General features: G+C 41.2%; 2 protein-coding genes across 3 annotated transcripts; one reads left to right on the top strand and one right to left on the bottom strand.

Moving 5' to 3' along the window:
- Nucleotides 1–1,824: 1,824 nt before the first annotated feature.
- Nucleotides 1,825–13,161, bottom strand: LOC108623218 (arginine kinase). Of its 2 annotated transcripts, XM_018021587.2 has the most exons (6): nucleotides 12,229–13,161; nucleotides 7,403–7,649; nucleotides 7,028–7,167; nucleotides 6,318–6,483; nucleotides 3,900–4,201; nucleotides 1,825–2,214 (listed from the first exon to the last, which is right to left on the bottom strand). In XM_018021587.2, exons 1-6 carry the CDS (start codon nucleotides 12,283–12,285, stop codon nucleotides 2,056–2,058), a joined length of 1,071 nt encoding a protein of 356 aa, XP_017877076.1. In that variant the 5' UTR covers nucleotides 12,286–13,161; the 3' UTR covers nucleotides 1,825–2,055. The 2 variants fall into 2 exon arrangements, with proteins under 2 accessions (XP_017877076.1, XP_017877075.2); XM_018021586.2 differs by lacking the exon at nucleotides 12,229–13,161 and having other exon boundaries at nucleotides 7,403–9,112.
- On the top strand, nucleotides 9,244–19,164 carry LOC108623219 (uncharacterized). Its single transcript, XM_018021588.2, has 7 exons — nucleotides 9,244–10,672; nucleotides 10,957–11,079; nucleotides 11,430–11,492; nucleotides 11,820–11,882; nucleotides 12,039–12,080; nucleotides 12,168–12,242; nucleotides 13,117–19,164. Exons 1-7 carry the CDS (start codon nucleotides 10,613–10,615, stop codon nucleotides 13,189–13,191), a joined length of 501 nt encoding a protein of 166 aa, XP_017877077.1. The 5' UTR covers nucleotides 9,244–10,612; the 3' UTR covers nucleotides 13,192–19,164.
- The last annotated feature ends 2,082 nt before the right edge of the window (nucleotides 19,165–21,246 follow it).

Here is a 21,246-nt window from a genome sequence, read left to right as displayed (position 1 = left end):
CGTCTGCCGCCCCGTGCCATTCACCCGTCTGACTTAGATCGGAGCTGTTCTACTTACCGTGGAAGATAGCCCGTTAGCCTGCAGGGTTAATTAAAGGACGGCTGGGAATAATGTAATGGACACTTTCGTAAAATGCGAATTACGAGGCAACGTGATTCGTGAATGGAAAATGAATTTTGTATGCTCGATACAAAAACCTGCATGCTCGATACAATCGATACGAGGTTCGGGCTGTGGCATAGAGCAATGCTCTAAGGGCTGAGGCGCGTTGTTCTTCGACGTAATATTAGACGCGGTAAGTTAGAGGAAGTGAATATCGACTGTCATAAAGCCTACAAGTTGTCAATGTAACGTCCCGCGAGGTTACCGTCCCCCAACGTGCAATCGTGTACGTGTATACACGTACACATATATAAATAGACGTATGTGTATGTACATTTTCTAGCAGCTGTGCCGGAGACGGGCATCCGCGGCGCGCCGCTTCTTTTGATTCCGGCTGCTTGAAATGGCTTCCACGTAGCTTATTGCGGCACAGTGAATACACACTGCCGGAGAGAACGGGTGTACACACACAGGGTTAACGTTATTGCGCATTGTATCCCAGTTACGACTAAATAAAATCTCCGATTGATCGATACCGGCTTCCCCAGGACGACTCTCGTCGATAGAAATTGATTTATCAAAAATTCCAAACGACTTGGAGTAAATTAAAAAATTATACAGCGCAAATTATAATCCTCCCGACTGCTAAAAAAAGTCTTGGCTCCAATTTTCAGGAGATTATTCAGTTTTAAAGGGTGGTTATTAGATTAGGTTAATTTATGCACTTTTCGTTAGTACAAAATTAATTTAACCTAACCCAATTTCATTGTACTATTATTAATATTATATGGGCGGTATCAGAATTTTCCAATCTGCAAAACCGAGCCCTAATTACCGAATCGCTTTGTGCTGAAATAAACTACCGGAGAACGAATGGCGGAGTCGTTCCGGGAGGCCATAAAGGATAACGTAACGGTATAAACGGGGGCCGGGCGGGTAACGGAATCAGAAGTTAATAACAGATCGATATTTCTTTGCCGCGTACTCGAGGGCCAGAATGCTGCAGACGTTTCGAGCATCGAAATGGACGAGCACCACTCGAACTTGTCGATAACTACGTTGGAGGGGGGGACCGTACCTTCGGTGTAACAGAAACATATTGGCGGCGGCGGCGCCGGATGGCGAAATTTAATCGATAACCGATTTTAGAATAATTCCTGATTTTGGAAGAATTAGCAATTAAATAAGGATTTTATGCTTGGAAAATATGAAGTATAATCGTGTGATGCATAGGAATGTGCAAGGCGTCGAAAGCAGGTGTTTGTTTAAATGGTAAAAGAAAACGACAGGGGGTCTTAATGTGGCTAAGTCAATTGAAATGGGTAGCTATGACCTGTTTTGGGATTAGCAGGCCCAAAGGACAATACTGAAATTGATACTTATGGCCTCTGTTAGGAACTAATAGGGTCCACAGGCCTAAAGAACGATCACCTCTGGCAACAAGGAGTTTCCGACAGTGAAGGCAGCATTTGTTGTCTTTTGGACCTGCCGATCCTAATACACTATTAGTATCCATTTAAAGTGGATACTTAAACTAACCTAAACCACTTGAAATGGATACCTGAGACCTGTGTTAGGATCAGTAGATTTAAAGGACGACCTTCTTCAGCAATAAGTAGTCTCTGAAAGCAGCACCTATTGTCCTTTGGGCCTGCTAGGTTCCATAGGTCCTAACATGAGACCTAACGTGTCTCAGCCACAATAGGTCCCCCTGCTATGCAATTCTGTTAAACAATTATTTATTGAAATTCTTAAGGAACATTGGATTATAAATTGTCCACAGATTTGGAGGAAAATCAAGAGTTTCGTTTGAGAAAATGTCCGATGGCTCGTGGACGGTAGAAGTATATCTATATTTGAACCGTAGGTTCGCAGGGAAATCGATAAAAACGGTTTTGCATCCGGCACGTTCGCATCGACTTCGAGCGGACACGCGATATCGCGGCGCGGTAGCTATTCCCCTTGCAGTTGTTTCTCTTGTTTGATCAGTTCGAGCACGCCGTTCCTCATCTCGGAAACTACCTCGCGCTCGGTCAGGCCCAACCGACGTTTGTTGCTGATGTCGTATACGCCTCCTTCGCTCTCGGAGTGCTCGCCCCTCGTACCCCTTATCTGAATAATTAATTCCTCCGTTTTAATCTGACCCCATTCAGCCCCGCACCACTTAAACTAAAAACGTCTTTCTCTCTTGGAGTTCAAATATATTTCGATTTATCCAATTTAAACATTTAAACAAAACGAATTGTAAATCAGTCGAAGGAATGTACAAATCAAATTCTGATCTTTAATCTAATTTATTAAATTAAACTTATCCTCAATCTAATTTTACTATCTCGTATAAATAATGTCAGTTAAATATTAACTCCGAACAGTCTATTAAACGAATCCAACTATTGATCTACCAAATTGTACAACTATTTTTAATTATATAATCGTGTGCAAACGATTCTAACAGCAAATGGTGTAACCAATCACTTTTCCGTTTTGCATCATTTAATGCAGGCACATAATTCCCTGTGAAAATGTGATGCTAATTGCATGAGCAAAGCGCAACATTGAATATGCGTATGGAATGATAACCGTTACGATTGAATATTTTCCAGCATTTCAAAACTCATTTGCAAAGAATAAACGTGGAACAGGCTGTCCCCGTTGATAAATTGTTTATTTATTTACATGCTTAATTACCTACGTGCTGAAATTAGCATTATTAATGGTAACAATAATTGTTAAAAATGGGATTGGTAAACGTAATACGTCGAATCAAGGTTCGTCATGTGAAATAAATTATTCTTTGATCCATTAAGGAATATTTTGCGCGAATTCAGCCTTTGATCAAATTTATTACGTTAATGTCTGTCCTAGATTTAAACAAATCCCCTTGAAAATAAATAAATAATTATCTGAATAAAGCCTGCTGGTAATTGCACAGGGTGCAATGGTGTATTCACGCAGGGTGCAGGATGTTACAGTCCGGATACACGGGAAATCTATTAATCAAACGTTACAATTTCAAAGAAACAGCTTGTAACTCAGTCTAAAAATTTTAATCACGTCACAACAGACTGTACGATGCAACGGCTGGTCGTTAAAAACTGCGTAACATTTTTTCCACTATTCCATGTTTTCCTGTCCCACATATTTCGTCAGTTTTAATCGGGGCACGGGTTGCCTCGGTAGTGACAACAAAATTCAATAGAGATACTAAATAAAGCCAGAGGTGTAAAAAAAAAGCAAAAGTAAAAAAGAATGGTGGGAAATTGAGTGTAAGTTTGAAAACTGTACACATTCCTCGAGTTACCCAATAGGTTTTTCTTTCGCAAACAGCGGAGATCTACTTCAAATATTTTCACCGTAAGCAGAATATTCATAGTCGTCTGTTTATACGTTCCCGTTCATAACTATAGTTTATATTGTATGCGCCCGGGATTTGTATAAGCATCATCGTTCCCACGTTCGGTCAACAAACGCGAAGGATATAAATATTTCATACGTACGATTACCTATATATTATTGATCCCAACGCGGGCCTGCCGGTACTTGTTGCACCCTGCCTTTCATTAACGTTTCGACAACGCGCAGAAATTTTCTTATTTATTTGTACTAATAATAATAATAATAATAATAATAATAATAATAATAATAATAATAATAATTTGATATCTACTTTACAATTTATTGATGAATAGAATTGAAATATTAGAAATTATTTCCATATTTATTTACTATAATAATAATGAGCGCGATTTGGAATATTTGATAAAAAACCGTATGGGAGAAAATCAGAAGATTTTTACCTGAAGATTGTACATGTTCGCGATTTCTTCGAATCTGGGGAAATCTTCGCTCAGTTTCGGGAATTTAGCATGAACCGAGGCTCTGATGGTGGTTCCCAGGTTGGTCGGGCAGAAGGTGAGATACCCGAGACGACGGTGTCGCGAGAACTTCAGTTTCTTACCGACCTCGGTGGCAGCTTTAACAAGCCTCGCATACACGGATGACAGGTTGCCGCCTTTCTCCATCGATATCAGACGGAGATGGTCCTCCTCGTTGCACCAGACAAGGAAAGTTTTATCCTCGTTAAAAAATATCCCTCTGCCTGGAAATACGATAACGCGAGGACCGTCAAACACCTAAGTTAGAGCTGCTGCCTGTTCTGCTGCTTCCAGCTATAAAAGTTTCTTCAGTAAGAAAACCAATCTGTTTTTTTCTTCGTTGCTGCGATGACGCATGGGAGAGTAAATCCTGTGCCGGTTTAAAGATAATCGAAAGTAGTTCGGGTATCGCCTATATAGAAGGCTGCGTTTCCATTTGCCTGGAGTAACGCGGGATTGAATTATTAATGTTCCATTCTAGCCGCGAGCGCGCACACGCGATCGTGTTTACAAGAAAACCCGAGGAACTGAGCTGTGGATATGGGAAGAGCTACTTTCCCTCCCTAGCTTCATCCGAGCACTTACGATCTACTGTTTCAATCGGTAAAATGGAAATTCGATACATACAGCGTATCAAGTCGCTTGCCCCTTTTCCTTACGATTATCAGCCTTCGTATTTCCATTTTCACTTACGACGCCAAGCACACGATGATTGCAATGTGATAGCATGGTCGCAAATATCGGAATTTTTACAGTAGAATAAAGAGAGGAACACTGAGAAGTTCGTTAGGCTCTTGTACATGCCCTAATCCCTTTAATATTCCTTTACCCTTCCGAGACCGTTTAATCTGACCGGCGAGGAGATTTCCCAAGGCCATCGTGATGAAAATCGCTAACGCAAATTCACTTAATCACGGGACCCTTGGCAAACTGCGAACCGCAACGCGGCTATTGCATCGCCCCTCAGTACACGCACACGCGAGCACGCTCGATCTGCGTTTCAATTCCACCGGCTGAATAACCAGCTCGTGGAAACGGTCAATGGATTCGCCACATTAAATCGTCGTATCGACGTTGATGAAGTTTCTCACGATTTTTTTTTTTTTTATCAAATCGAGATTCGATGAAATCCAAACGCAGTAGAAACGAACAAACAACCGGACTGGTAACACTCGTCGACGTTTTAGAAACTTGTCCATCGCATCGCGTCACGTCGGGGCTCGGTCTCTAATCCCAGAAACTTTCGGGTTAATCTTCGTTTAAACTTGAACCACCCAATTCCGAGCGTTCAGCTTACTGTGGATTAATGTTTTCAAACGAGCTGAACGAACTTCCGGCATTGTAATTGAATGTTTTATGCGAAGTGCGACGATCCTTAAACTCGGGGGAACGTGAGTGCCGCTGGGGTTCGCGGAGGTAAATCGATTCGCTGATTGTAACATGGATAACAGGCAATTTTCAAGTGCAAATGGCAATTCTAACTATTCTTAGAGATACACACATAGTAAATCCCTGTGGTTCGTATTTTCTGCAGTTCGTGAATTTTAAGTGGACGTTACAAATTATTCCACGTTTAACAACTCTTCTTAAAAATTCATCAATGCTTCAATTCTGCTATAATTTATCAAGATGGGATATTATTTGACTATGTGAAATTTTTATGAAGTACGACATTTTTTCACCTTGACACAACAACGTGGAACAGTTCGAGGAAAATCGCAAGGACTACTTGAAGAATCATCTATTTAAATAGATCACGCATGTATACACATGATAATATAATACATTTTCATGCAGCCTCTCGTAGATTCTAAACGAACACGTCAGCTCCGAACTCTCTCGAGATACTAGAATAGGCACATAGCTCATTCCTGAAGTACACACATCACTTTCGCGGACGTACTCTCCTCTCGGTATGCATATAGATACGTGTAGTTCCGTAGCACCTACGCGCCAGCATCCACAGAGTGACATCAATCAATAAGTCAACAAGTATTTTTCGAACCGAGGAATTCGAAACGAATAGAGGAGATTGGAAAAGTGATAAAACGCGCGAAATTTGTAGCGGGTTATTATCTAATTAACGATACCCGGGAGCAGCTGGCTGTGGATAAAATAAAATGAGAATTTCCAACTTGATCGGGCCCATTAATCCCTGTCGAGACGCCTGACTATCTAGGAGAGCCGAGGAATCGCCGCAACAAGATTCGAAGTTGGGGGGATGATAAATTCCATGGAAATTTCAAACAGTTTTAAAAGGTATCGCACGATCGATCTGTTAAAGTTTGAGAGGCCGAGATGCGGACACTGAGTGACTCGTGAGAAGAAATCATTACTCACCCATTGGCCAGAACCTATTCGAGTTGGCAGCTTCTAAGAATCGATCGCCCTCTTTAAACAGAAAGTGATCGTCTATCAGTTGTTGCTGTGTCTCTTTGTCCATCGCGACCAGACTGTAATAAGTCCCCTTCAGGTCCTCATCTAAACCGTCCAAAGCCTCCTGGACCTGCCAAGAATAAAGCAAAACGTTGGGGATTGTTCATTGGGTCTCTGAGCGGTGAGACCTGGGTTGGTAGAGTTCCCAAGTCCAATCCTTGGAAACGGTACCAAGTAGAGAACTACAATAAGAATTTTTTAATCTTAAATTGTATTATTCTTTCAATGGTCTTCGAACGATCCTGTATGAACCAGACCTTGGTATTGGCTCCGAAGTTTAATCTTTGGAAATAGTACCACACGAAGCCCTCATAATGTCATTTTACTTTCTAAATATTTTTCCTACGAGGGAATAACTTTTTGCATTTAATTCCGAATACTCTATTCGAAATACTATTAACAATTTCATTCCCAGAAAGGAGAATCATCATTCTTATTCGTATCCTTTATTCTTAATGCCTTGAGAAATCCTCTAGAAAATCCCCCTTAAATACAACCTATACAAAACAAGAATTGGAAGGCTCAACGGTGTTCCTTTCAACGTTGATCTAGCCACCGTCAAAATCCGCGGATCCCTCGTCGGTATCACAATAGACACTTGAATTCGAGCGTACCTTTCGCTCCAACTCCTTATAGTGAGTCTCGGTCATCGTAGGATTTAACGGATATCCGTTGACCGATCTAGCACAACGGATCCTAGTCGAGATCACGAATTCCCCGTCGGGATCCAAATCGCCCAACTCCTCAGCCGAACCTGGCCACACGTACATACATAATGTACCTTCATCAGTAATTTAACCATTCTATAGAATCTCAGAATCGATCAAAAAAAATACAAAGATTGTTCGAAGAAGTAATATAAATTTATGTACTCTCCAAGGTGCAAATTATGATACTTCGTTGAATAAATGAATAAATAAATAAAATATCTGTTGAAACAAATTATTCAGTTTGATATCTGATGAAATGATTCCTCGAATGAAACCCACCCCAGTCTAAATCCGGATGTACGTCGCTGGACGTGAAATTCATATGGTATTCCTCGATGATGGCATCAAACAGTCCAGCGAACACGTCGTACGCGTGTTGATCAGGGGCATACACACCAACGTTCGAGTCCGGGTTCTTGAACCCCGACTGTACTACGTCCATCAAAGTAGAGTTCGCGTTCGTCACTCGTACCTTTAGCGTATCGAACAGCTGCCGCGTTAAATGTTTCTTCAACAACGAATTACTCTCGACGTCTGCGAAGTCTGCGTAAGCATTTTCAATAGCCTTCACGCGTTCGTCGTCAGGACTCATGAAACCTGGCATCAGTTTCTTCTCACAAGCGCACAGCCGCTTGTCACACATTTTGTCAATCGTTTTTATTAATACTTGATTCCAAACGTTTTGTATCTTCTGAGGAGTATACGTTGTCGCGACGTGAAAAGGACATAATTTATTCCCAAAATTCATTTCATATATATGCAGCAACAAAGCAAAGTGAGAATTAAAGATAAAATTCTAATAGTTAAATCAATAGAATGAATTTTGAAAGTGTTTGATTATTATATTTCTGTGTAAGAACCTAAATGAGTAAAAATATTTTTCGTAGCGTTACTTCCGGCGTGAAGAGCGGAGGAACGGTAGACAGTTTCGTCTCGACGCGAGGAAAGCGTTATCGTGGTGAGGTCCTCGAGAGCCCGTGCTGATTATTCCGTGCTCTAACCTTTCGGTAGTGGCGCGACGCTTGTCGTCGGACGTGCGGTGGATCTCTCTATATCGCTTTCTCCCCCTGTTCGCCCTTATCCCGGCCGGTTCCCCGGTGCATCCCCTGGAGCGTCGAGTTTTAATTACACATATTTTTTGTGCGAGCCGCACTCGAGGCCCGGCGGTATGCGCCAGAAGGGCCCTACACGACGGCGACGCTGAATATTCGGAATTTTGACGGACGCTCGACGATCCTAGCATAGCCATCTCGACGCCGCGCGCCACGCCGAGCGGCCGCAAAAATCTCACTTTTGCTCGTCTCGAAAAAGCATCAAGTCGCGAGATCCATCTCCGACCCCTCCGAGCCTGAATTAACTATTTTTATCAACGAAATCGGAATTTTTAAGGCTGTCGGATTTTTTTCAGTAGCCTCGAGACGTTTGATTTGACATGATGTGGGAAATTGTATTTCAAGGCATTTCACACCTTTAAGTTTGCGAACTGTATGAATTTTTATTCAACATAAACTAGAATGATTTTCCCACGTATACCACATTGTAAATCAATCTCTTGGTGAAAAAAAGATTCAGACTAAAAGTATTGATATCTATAGAAAAAAGTGAAAGATCATTGGACGATAGAGTGAATCCTTACTTTCGATTGTACGTGGTTATACGGTGGCAAGTTTTAAATATTTTCGGTACGCGGCGAGACGCGACGAGGTGAAAACGTTAGCATGCGCCGGAAACAGAGTTTCACGGTTGTTCGGAATCGGGATAGCGGTGTCGGAAGTCCGGCTCGTCGTCGTTCGCAATTGAAAGCCGTGCTCGTGAGGCCATAAATAAAAAGAGCTGTCAATGCCAGTGCAACGCGAAAAGACCCAATGCTTCGATTCACTTGCTCTTCTCTATATTATTAATCTTCTTATTAATCATTGATTTGTGTGATGAGTTCTGATTCACTTCTCTACATTAATATTTTTATCAATCATCATTATATATTTTATCCACGACGAGCTTCGACATTCTATAGTATACATAAACGAGGTAATTAAAATATCCATTTTTTTTCATTTATTAATCTTGTTGAATTAAGAATTTCATTTATTTTTTAATTCTTTGTAATAGAAGTGCAACGTTTTACAATTATTATACAACTAAATTGATTCTCTGTCTTTTAATGCCTGTACGATTTTATTTCCTGTACGCATTACGAAAGCTAAGATATAAAAGAGTGGGGCTGTTTTAAATTATGCGAAAGCGCACATGTGTCTTTACGCTCTGCTTTATTACTAAAGGGACTTAAGGCATTATGATAACGTCGTAATGTACATAGCCAGGTATACGGAAAGTAACGCAGTCGACATAGGTACTACTGCCTTTATTCACAAAAAAGATGAGGACACGTGTACCCCTTAATTACGGACGTTAAGTAATTCCCTGAAAGAATGTTAGTTCTACAAAGACTGTTCCTAACCGTCTGTACAATAAGGATCGTACGCCGTTTAATTGTGCTTTTAGTCTTTTGGAGGTTTAGAATGAACTTAATGAATGTACAGTGATTAATGGATTCTAACCACATACATATAGGAATATTAGTTACTGAAATAAATTCACAGTAGGGTCTGTAATCTTTAAAAAAGCTTATGTGTAGTTCTTAGATCACACTTTGCCACTTGAGCGTTCATCGTAAACCTTTTACGCACGCTTCACCTACCAGGCGTCCGGTACAGAAGCAACGGCACCTTCATTCAGTGTATATCGATCTAAGATAAGGCGCAAGACGCGAGATGCGACGTAGACAAAAGAGCGAAATTCAGTGTCGAGGGCTCGCGGACCCTTCAAGCTTACCTCGCGGAAATACCGTGAAGCAACGTCTCCCCAACTTCGCGCCGTCTCGTCTCACTCGCGATGCTCTTGATGAAAATATTTCGCTCGAAAAGCCTTTCGAAACATTTTCAATTTACGTCACAATTTACAGGCGACGCGACGTCTTTTACACGGATGCGCGGTCGTATTCCCAGAACGCGACACCTTCCCTACGCCACCCTTAGATGTATCTGAGCTCCATCATTCGGACATACAGAATCCTACGCGACACCCTGCCAAATAGCCGTGAAATTCCATTTCCGACGACGCTACCACGTGCCTTCGGCTTAATGCAGTCTCTTATGTAGGTCCTACGTACAATCAGCGAATGTGGTTGGAAAGCCGAACCGAATCGTATATCGATGATCGATCGATCGATTGAGATCAAAAGACCCTCTTTCAAGCGACGCACCAGACTTTATGACGGTCAGTATAAAAGACTGACCCGGCTCTTAAGGTCTTAGATATTTTATTTTAAACACCCTGTGTAGATACATTTATTGTGAACGTAGGAGAAGGGGGTATGTCAAAATGTCAAACGATTAAGGCTGTCAGTTTTCTCCCGACTCGCCCCGTCCAAATTCACGTGATGTCCTTGATAAACACTGCGAATTACCGACCATCCCAAAAGCCAACGTTATGGAGAATGCAAGAATCCACAAATATTACAGGGGATACAATTCAGGCCCAGGGTGGCTGGTTCGTCAAAAATATATTCGAATAAAAAGTGAAGCTTTTGTTGGTTTTCACTAGCGACAGTGAAACCTTTATTTATACGAAGCTACATTTACATCCCAAAGTCGTCTCTTCCTTATCTGTCTTTATTATTTCAAAGTCAAAGTAGAACGTTTTACTCTAGTTCCTATCCATTGTAGCTAATTACTTCGCAAGACAAAGCTGCGTTCGTGTACTCAGTCCAAAAACTAACAGAAGAAAGTAGAACTGTTCCTCCTTTGTATATGTAGAAATATATCTCGTTCTAGGTTTACCAATTTCTATTGACGGATGCTAAACTAAGGCACGTATTTAATTTGGGTACGCAGTGCGGTGTCGTTACGTTCTTAACCTGGCTCATGTTATTAATTGTCTTCACGTGCTCATTTTTAGTGAGTTCAAATCACATTCTTTTCACGTAATAAAAACAATGTAGAATATAATTTGTTAGCTCGTCAATCTTGATCTCTGACTCATGTTATTAATTTTCTTCACGTGGTCGTTTCTGGTGAGTTCAAATCACATTTTTCATATAGAGGGTAGCAAAAAAAAGTGTAGAATATAATTTGTTAGCTCGTCAGTCTTGTTCCCTGGGAAATCGAGTTCAAAAATTCGTCTGTACCAACTTTAAAACGAGAAAAATATTTGATTCTACATTTCTAAATTAGTGCGGTGTAACATTGTGGAATAATCTTTGAAATCGTTACGTCTACAATTTATTTTCATGTCCCGACGGTTTCAGAGTGCAAACGCTGTCGTTCGATGTCTGAACGATTTTCAGGAATTACAGAAAGAGGCAGACAAGGTATAGCACAATAAGTCGTTTTTAAACACCTTATAGTGTATTCTAATGCACTTTAAAGTATTGGTCTCACAGTACTGGACGTAACTTGTATCATGTTCTCGTTGCGTGTCATTGTTACATGCACCCTCGTTCATAGCATTGCCACGATATACGAAACGTGCGTTAATGAAGCTGGTAGCAGCTCATATTTTCGTCCAACGTCTCTCACATTACAACGTGAACGTTTTACGGGGCCAGTCTCAATGCATAACGTCGAGTATCACAGATATTTGTTGACAATCCCGACCGCGAGGAGGGAGATAGCACTAATTACGTTGAATTTTACAGAAAATTCCGCGGAAGAAAAGCGTGGCAGACATCAGGCCGGTGTACAATTGCATTCATAAGCACGTAAGTTTATTCCTCCGAACTGCGGTAAGCGAGCAACGCTGCAGCGAAAAGTGCATTTCGTTGTTTTGCCTTCGGATGGCCCGGGATACCCTCTCGCTCGCTCGCGCTCGATTATCGCGGCTTTGTAAACGATAAATTGCTTTCTGATTTTCCCAGCTGCGGCAGACCGACGTGTTCCAGAAAAAGACGATGAAAATGGTGGGTTACGTTCTGCGCGATAAGGTTTTCCGTTGTTTCCGCGATAACTTAGCCAACGTTCTCGAATTCAAGTGTATGTTTTGACAGCTCTGCAAGGAACGTCTGGAGTTGGAGATCCTTGCCAGCAGAATCAACTGTATCAACAAACTGTTGAAGCCCGAGGTACCGAATTTTCAACGGACTTTAATACAGCTACGTTTATCATTCACTCTTTCCGTTCTCCTCGTTTAAATTCCTTTGAGGGACTTTTAAAAAGGACCTATACATTATTAATTCGTGAAACAAAAACTGACAAAGTAGAACCGTAACGAAACGCACGAACGAAACATTTACTCTGAACGTACAGGAATGATTCAGGGAGGATCGTTACAGAATCTGAACTCGAATCGTTGTTAAATAAATCTTGAAAGAGCTGTAAAAAATCAACGTAAACGCGCGTAATTAAAAGCAGTTGAACCATCGTCAAAGAGATTGCTAGGAGGGGCGCAAAAAAATTAACGCAACCAGTACAAGGTACGAGTAGTTTAAAAAAGAGCCGACGCGATGTCGACGTCTTTCTTGAAACCGATTTCTCGGGAATCTTCTCTCTCGCATTTATACCCGACGGCTCCCGACAATGGGATTCGCCTTCTTACAATTACAAAACTTTCCATGAGACTGTTCTTTATATTTTTAACAAAGCCATGCCCATGCTTATATACAGGTCACCTAACATGGCTAGTAACTTTGAAATTACTTTGTACAAATAATGCAATTAGTGTACAATCAAGTAATTAGGATTGTGTCGAAGGAATATGCCGCTGGTACGTCAGTCTCAGGCGGCCAGCCACCGAACGGACGCAATGGGCCGAAACAAGTCTTTAACGTCAACGCATTACTTAGCGCGTTTCCACTTAAGAGCAATTATAATAAAAACCTGGGGTCTATTAATCATACTTGACAGAAATTAGTCCTAGAGGATTCATCGTAGATTCGGGAAATTATTTCGTTCCCTGTACACCGTCGCAGCTCATAAATTGGTGCGTGAATGTTTCAGACGCAGACCGAATGGCGACGGAGCAGATTGCGGAAAGTGTATTATCGTCCAATTAACTCGAGCGCGTCGAAGTAACGCCGCGGCGCCATGCCACGTAGCCGTTAACAGCGTAATTAACCAACCGTACAAACGCGTCCGATAAAAAAGGTACAAATCGCCGCGACTTATTACGGGTAGTAGACTAGACCGTGGGCGAAGTAAAAATAAGTAAGTAGCGCCGTGGCAATCGTAATCAAATGTTCCCTTCCTACCTGTTACGAACGGAGTTTCAAATCTTTTTGTGCTCGTTTACCGAACCATATGCTTGCATTTAATATACATTCATCACGAATTCTGGGGTAATTGTTACAACCCTTATTATGGCAAGTATTGTTATGAATTCTGTTTAACAGAGCTCTAGCTCTTTAATGTGAATTCACTCGCTGTTACTTGTGATTGTACATAATAAAATAATTGATGATTTAAGACTGAATTCATGTTGAACTGTAACATTGCTTAAAGGTGGCTTAATTTGGATCTAAATTTAACCCGGGATCGATAACACGTGTATCCGCGTCCACACCAATCATTCTCACCCCCATCCCCCGCTCATTCCCTCGACGAAAACGGATAGCAATTTCTACAATTATTGTTTCAATCCTGAACAACTTCTTCTCGTCTCCAGGATCATTAATAGAATCGATATCTGATCATTCGTACAGAACGAATAGCTTGCCTCCAATCCACACGTTAAGAAACTATCAAGTAATTCCACTGCCATTATTTTTACTCTTGAACCTAACTTAACCATCTTTTTAAAAATCATCTTGGTTTGTTAAGCTCGCCCTGGTTATTCACTATCGGCGAGCCTGGTATTCGCTATCGCCTTCCACCCTCGGAACTCCATATTTTAAATTACAATATTCCCGTCTCTGCAAACCTAGCCTAACCTACCCTAACTTAATCTAACCTCGTCTCTCTACATCCCTACGATTCCCTTGAATAATTCCATTATCCAGATACAGTCGACGGGACTTTTTTGCGGGTTGGAAGTTGAATCCCCGGTATCTTTGATCGATAATAACGCAGAGGGAGGATCGTTAGCCAGCGGCGCGCGGAATCAACTTGTACATTTACCACCGCGCATAATTCATTCGCGCGTTTGACGTATGTAATAATAGAAACAATGGGGCAACAAGCCGCGGTAACGCGACAGCAATAACTCATCGCTATCCCAGCGCCACATAACTTCTACGCCACGGCACAGTAGCGGTACCGGGGCTATCTTTTGAGACACACCGTCGCGCCCCGTCGTTTATGTGTCTCGCGTTCTGTTGTATTTGTTGATTAATCAAACCGAATAATCTGGTCGAACTGAATTCAAATAATACCTATCCACCCTCTCGCTCTTTGCGCTGCCGGCCTCCTCGAAACGACAATTTCGGCCGTCCTGTGGCGTGGACATTAATAACTAAGCAATGTATAGAACAATGGGTCATGGGGATCGATAAGAAAAATTGTTTGAGCAAGTACACACCGATTATCTCGTTGTTTCCATTTTAATGTTCGTTCCACTTTTTATACTGGAGAGCTTTTCTTATTAATGAGCACAGCATATGAAATAAGTTTACGACTGTGGTTTACAGTTTTATCGGAGTTCGAACAGCAGTGGAACATTTTGTTATTTGTTGCTGTAACATAATTGATTTATGTAACTGCTAAATAAATAGATAACTGAGATACATGTGTTTTCCTCGATGACAGCTGTCTTTCAAGAAGTTTCCTAGTATAGAATTTAATATCCTCAGTTTATCCCGTCGATATATCAGCCACGGTTTCCGCACATTGTGGAGGATGCCCCTCTCTACGGTTAGGTACTTGTACGGTACAATTTGCGGTCGTTGAATGGCTTCTCTTTGCGAAGCGGTATCACCGTGCCCTTTGACTTTTCCGAAGTTGCCTCGCCGCGCAAAGGCGTGCCTGTGCCCGATCAAAGCGACCAATTCGATTTACCCTCTTCCAATACGATTATCAGCGGCGACTGCATATAAAGGTGCAATAGAAACAATCCGATTGTTTTTATCTTATGACTGTTTCAAATCATAGGTACAAAACGAATCAGAACGGGATTCAGCGTCTGGGACTGTTGAACAATTAATTAATTGGTGAAAGGATTAAAAATGAATTATTTTGTTAGAATCAATGAAGTCGTTCGCAAGGGTGCTAAACAAAGTATTTAACGACGATGTTAGAAATCGACGATGTTCTAATAAAAGGTTTGGTACAAGTGAATTTTCTTAGAGTGGCTCGTGGTTTATATTTTAATAATTGATATTCTAATAATTATTATTGTTTTTCTTTAAATTATATGTACCCTGGAGTGCCTCAAGGTCACTTCAAGGACGTCGGTTTATTCTACGTGTATACGTTGATTGCTGCTTATCTCTGTATTAGCGAGGTATACGAGGTAACCGCAGTTGCCAATCACAGGCGTTGATATATCGCATTATTGAATACCCCGGTAACGCTTTCAGTTAATTACATTGCGTTATCGGTGGCCTCTCGAAAATTTTCAATAGCTTCTGCAACTTGCTTATAAAGAAATTATAGTGGTCATGCAGATTGAACAATGTAATAATGTAACAATGTAATAATGTAATAATGTAACAATGTAACAATGTAACAGTGTGAAAATGTAACATTTGAAGTTAGAAAATTCGAGTGACTACCCTAGCCCCTTAACATTAAATACACACAACTGGAGTACCTGTAGACTTCATAAAAATTGTATCAGTGTAAAATCGAGTTGAACTGGTTAGGAAGCCTCTGAAGAAGAATGCCTGACAAAACAAAGGGCAGTGATAAATTTTATTTGAAGATGCGATACAGACATCTGAACCTTGTTTAAAGAGCTTCTTTCGCCTACATCTTTTCCTCCCCCTTGCAGTTTGTCACCGGCGTAAACCTCTTCTTCTTTTATCATCGAGTGTGTTTGCCGTCATCGAGGAGCGGCTTTTTGAAATGGATCACTGGCTCCGCGTTATCTACTTACTTACATAGACGTAGGTAAAGACTCCGCGCCGGGTAAAATGTTTCTCTTGGTATGGAATCGATACCGCGGTATAATCCTGAAACGCTTGTCAAGAAACTGACGAGTTCATCGAGTGGACGTGCATACAATGAGGTACCTAAGTAGATTTGTTTGATCACACGATAGGATTACTTACCTACGGGTCGTCGATCCGCGTTAATAATTAAGTTTATTTCCTATGCGAAAGGTGCTTACAATTTAAAATCGCTCGATTCTTTTAAATAATACGTTTTACATCCTGGTACTGTAATATGCAAAATCTATTTTTAAGGGATTCTATTTGCTGCGCGAAAGGTTCTCATGGTTTCATAAGTAATGTTTCGAGCAAAGTAAATTTTTTAAGTGATATATTTTGCACTTTTCAATGCATCTTGAATTGTATTTTATATGCATATTTACGCAAACCCAGTTTCTAAAACGGTTTCCATCATTAAGGAACTTTTATTGTATTTTAATTTTTAATACAATTCCTCTAGTTTTCTTCTTAATATTATTTATGAAATTCGTCCATGTAATGTGACTCGTAGATGATCAAACGTCTTATTGGTTTCATAGACCGATAAGACTGGCATTGAATCAATCATATTCTCATAAATCAGCCACAGTAATAATGTGCCAGCCGTTTCCATGAATGACAGGTCAAACTTACTACATGTATAAACATCTGCACACATACCATTCGGATGCCTTTAGTATATTTAATCCTCATGAAAATTTCAATACTCCTATCGATTCTCCAATATTATTCACCTATAATATAGTATAAGACTATTTAATTTCCTCTATGATTTCTTCCTTCGATGAATTGATTCTTTAATTAAAATACCGTACGTCTCGTTATAACGACAGGTTGTGATGCAAGGTGACTATTAAATTTATAAATCTGTGGCTTAATTAATACTTAATTGCCAATCCTACCAATCGGTTCGTTAATTTATTTAATTTATGTAGCCACATGCATTTCATACCAGTTCGTTTTCCGGGAAACAAAACGACTCTATCCACGGGAATTAACAACCGGAGTTACGAGGCTTGTTTTTCCTGCGCTCCATCGTGGCTTCCCTTTTGCCACCCACACCCTCCCCGTCCGCCAGGAAACACGCGTAAATACGCGAATTCGAAGAACGGTAATTCGGAATGAAACACGATCCGTGATCGATCGAACTTCAAACTCGTTTTTCTACGGAAACAAAGGTCCGCGAAAATATAGTCCACTCGTGTCCATCCATTTTTCTTCTGTCCCTGCCTTCTTGTTCAGTCCACGATTCCCTGTCCCGACTGTCTACCTCGATAAATCTCACTGGCGATGCAATTTCTTTGACGATTCATTATTATATTCCTTAATAGTTCAATTTAAAATCGTCAAATTAAATAAATATGTTGGTACGTATAGAAGTATCGTAAAACTAACTTTTTGTATTGTTAACCCGATATCAAAAGCACTGGACAATTACAATTAAAAGAAATGGAAGTGGAAATGCATAAACAAATTCATTGTTTTACATAAATCTCGATTACAGATTTGTTTGCTTTTAACTATTCTTAATTCCGGTAGCATAACTTTAATATTCAACGAAAAAGCTCTCTCTTTCTCCCCCTCCAAAAAAAAAAAAAACGAAATTATCAAGAGAATTTCTGTGCGCTTTGAAGTAGACGGCATGGAATGAAAAGTGAGAGAGGTAGACAATAAAGGAAAATGGGTGGCTGGGGTTGAAATCGTCATGTGAAGCACTTCGCACTGCTGATACAAATGAGAGAAATATTTCACTGGGTAGCGAAGTTTCCTTCGTTCGAAAATTTCTGAAGTGTTGCTTAGTCGATGGCTCGCCGCGGAATTATGTTATTCCCCGTGTAACGCACCGGTACAGTCAAAACACTTCACGATTCGTTGGTATCGATAATATCGATAAAACTGAGAAGAAATGACACAAGAAGATGAAATCTTCCAATTGTATAAATTGTTGGATGACTAATCTGGATAAATGAAATAATTACAATATTGGCTGTCTTTAGTTATATCCAGTTTTAAGAAATCATTTTTAAGTTCGAAAACAAGTCACTAAGATAGCTATAAGGTTCAAATTCAGCCCCGAGTCACAAAGCTCGGAGTCACATTCTCCCCCAATCATGAAGACACATACCCACGATTCGCCAAATGAAGCAGATTTTGACTGCGAGACAACCACTGTTGGCTTGAATTCCTCGCAATTGTACAGTCCGCACTTGGAAATATAAAGTTACATCGTGATTACGGTAGCTCATTTCCACACGGATCCTGAATACAACATAAAATTATGTTATTTAAACCAGTTTCCAAGTGTTCCCCTATTAAGAATAAACTTCGCCGAGCAGAATTCGTAAGTTCGATCATGCCATTGACCTGAAACCACGTGAAAGCTTCGAATTGAGCGGATTCAGTTGTTCGCGGTTCTCCATCTAAATGGCGAAGACATTAGGAAGAATGAAAGCGCGTTTCTCGGTTCTCAACCGATATCTCTCGAAGCCAGAAGCTCGATCCGATACAATGTACTGGGTAAATATGGAAAAGGAGATACCGTGATCTACCCCGTGTCACTTTCGATATTAAGCGTCGATACCAGGAAGAGGGGTTGAAACTGTTCATTCGTAAAAATCGTCTTCCGATGACTAAGTAGATTACCATCGCAGCGAGTTTGGTAGTCAGCCTTTGACGTAAGCAAGTCGGCGAGGTCGAGGACGATAGTCGAAGGCGAGGCGCGCATGTCGATGCTCAAGGCAGCCAATGGACTGGTTGAAATATTAAACGGGAGCAAAGACCCTGTTCTCGTGCACCACGTAGCCCGTGGTTCAATTTCTGCGCCAGAGGCGGTCGAACCGGGGGTGAAGGGGCTGAATGAAAATAGACGACGACAGTGGGTGGCCGGGTGGTGGTAGTAAGGGTGGCCGGGGGTGTTGAGCACGCGCCCGGCGAGCGGCGGTGCAGGGGGTGACGCGGGTCGGTGTTACGGGGCGAGTTTCGATGCCAGTAGCAGCGACATCTACATTTCGCGACGAGCAAAAAGAAAGAAGCGCCCTTCCTACCCTCTGTATTTACGCTACTCCAGAGGGAAGGGATGATGCGTGCGCAACCGTGAAATCTCAACCCGCATTCGACATGCGGGTGACTCGAGGGATTCCAGGCCCACTGGTATTCACGTACACATAGAAAATACATAGGTTCAACGAGCAGAGACGGATGGAAAGCAGTAAAGATAGAGAAAGAAGACGTGTCATATTTTTTATGTGCGCGTGCGAAGGGAGTCTCGAATCCAATGAGTCGTTTGTACATGGCCCGGTCCAGACAGTGTCCGACCTTAACTTATACCTTTCTGATTAGACTAGGACTGATAATAAGTGGTCCAACCTTGTGACAGATCCTTGTATCGTCCACTGTAACATTAGCCCGTTCATAATGATACGCAACAGCGTCACGGTACGGAAATACGTTCAGCGTTGCCATGAAAAATACTTAAGGAGTTCTAAGATCTGCCTGACGTGTTTCTCAACCACTTTGGTCGGAGCTTCACGCGACTTAACGCCCAACAAAGGAACGGCACGTTATTGCGACCGCACGAAACGGTTTTGCGCTATAAACAGCGGTATCGGCGTGGTTAACGTAACCGAGCACTCGCATAAACAACCAGGCACAATCGATTCTAGCTGTGTTGTAAGGCACGGGTGTACGAGGCTTATCGGTCACTCGTAATCGTAAGCGCGTAAGACTCTACGTCCGTGTGTCGCCGTAGAATCGCGTGCCGTTCGATTGCGTTCCAATTGGGTTAACTTTCGAATCGCCAACGGCGACGTTCTAATCGGTTCGATTTACCAACTTTATTTGCTTCAAACTTTTATTGGTTCAAGCCTATAAGACATTTTAAACTTGAACAATTCCCGTTTTACTCAACGACTACTCTTACTATTTTACGAAAAGAATTAGGGGGCCTGTTTTTTTTTAAAACTTCTTGACAAAATTTTGAATGCTTTTGGCAGTTCGTTTATTTTTTACGAATTGGTGGAAAGAAATATCGATGAGCAGGAGCGTTCCGTTTAATCGTAGCGAATTTTCGGGGTGGCTCGTCGACGTAAATCGACCGTAGCGAGGTGTACGAGGAGACGGCGAATGGAATTTTAAAAGAGACGTCCGCCGCCTGATGGCTTCTTCGCTCCGCCTCACTTTTAATTTTCAAGTAAATTATGGATATTACGGTTTTCCAGCTTGTTTCACGCCTCACACCGGCGGGCCGCGAAAATGGAACGGCTAAAATGGAAGGAAGGCGGCAGGGAAAAAAGTTCAGCTGACAGGGAAAATACAACGAAATATTTATTTGAGATTTCGATAATAAATATGGGAGCTGCGAAATCTTTGGCGTGAGCAAGGCTGATGGATGGCGCGGCCGAAAAATATGAGAAAGTTTAAAACGATTCTTCTTAAACTGGCCGTATGGCTCCCTGGTGGCTCGTATCGCATTTCTATGAGCCGGAGAAAAAATACGCATGAATCTCTAACCCGTTGAAATATGTCTTCCTTGCTAATTCCGCTAATATTTATCGACTTTTACAATCCACTGTTTTATTTTCCACGACTCAGTCGGTGGTTTTATACATCGCTTTGAATAAAAATAGCATGACTCACGGTGTCCCGGTCGACGAGGTATTCATACTCTTTTTACTCGGTTTGATAAAGGACAAACGAGAAACGAGGAAAAGTGAATTCTATAGAAATTGCTTGACGGTCGCGAAATCGCAGGGGAATAATCATTTTTCTAGGATATTTTTTAATCCCAAAGTCAGAAATTTGTTACGCTGATTCCTTAAAAAAGTCGCTGGTTAGGCTTGCTTAGTTTAGGTGGAGGAGAGAGAATTTAAACATCCGAAAAGCAACAAGAAGAAATGAATTCTATAGAAATTGCTTGACGGTCTCCAAATCGCAGGGGAATAATAATTTTTTTTAGGATATTTTTCAATCCGAAAGTCAAATATTTGTTACGCTGTTTCCTTAAAAAAATCACTAGTTAGGTTTGTTTAGTTTATGTGAAGAAGAG

This window comes from Ceratina calcarata, unplaced genomic scaffold (assembly GCF_001652005.2).
Source record: "Ceratina calcarata isolate Rehan_Ccalc_2016 unplaced genomic scaffold, ASM165200v1 scaffold255.2, whole genome shotgun sequence".
Taxonomy (NCBI): domain Eukaryota; kingdom Metazoa; phylum Arthropoda; class Insecta; order Hymenoptera; family Apidae; genus Ceratina; species Ceratina calcarata.
This window is presented reverse-complemented; position numbering and strand designations above follow the sequence as displayed.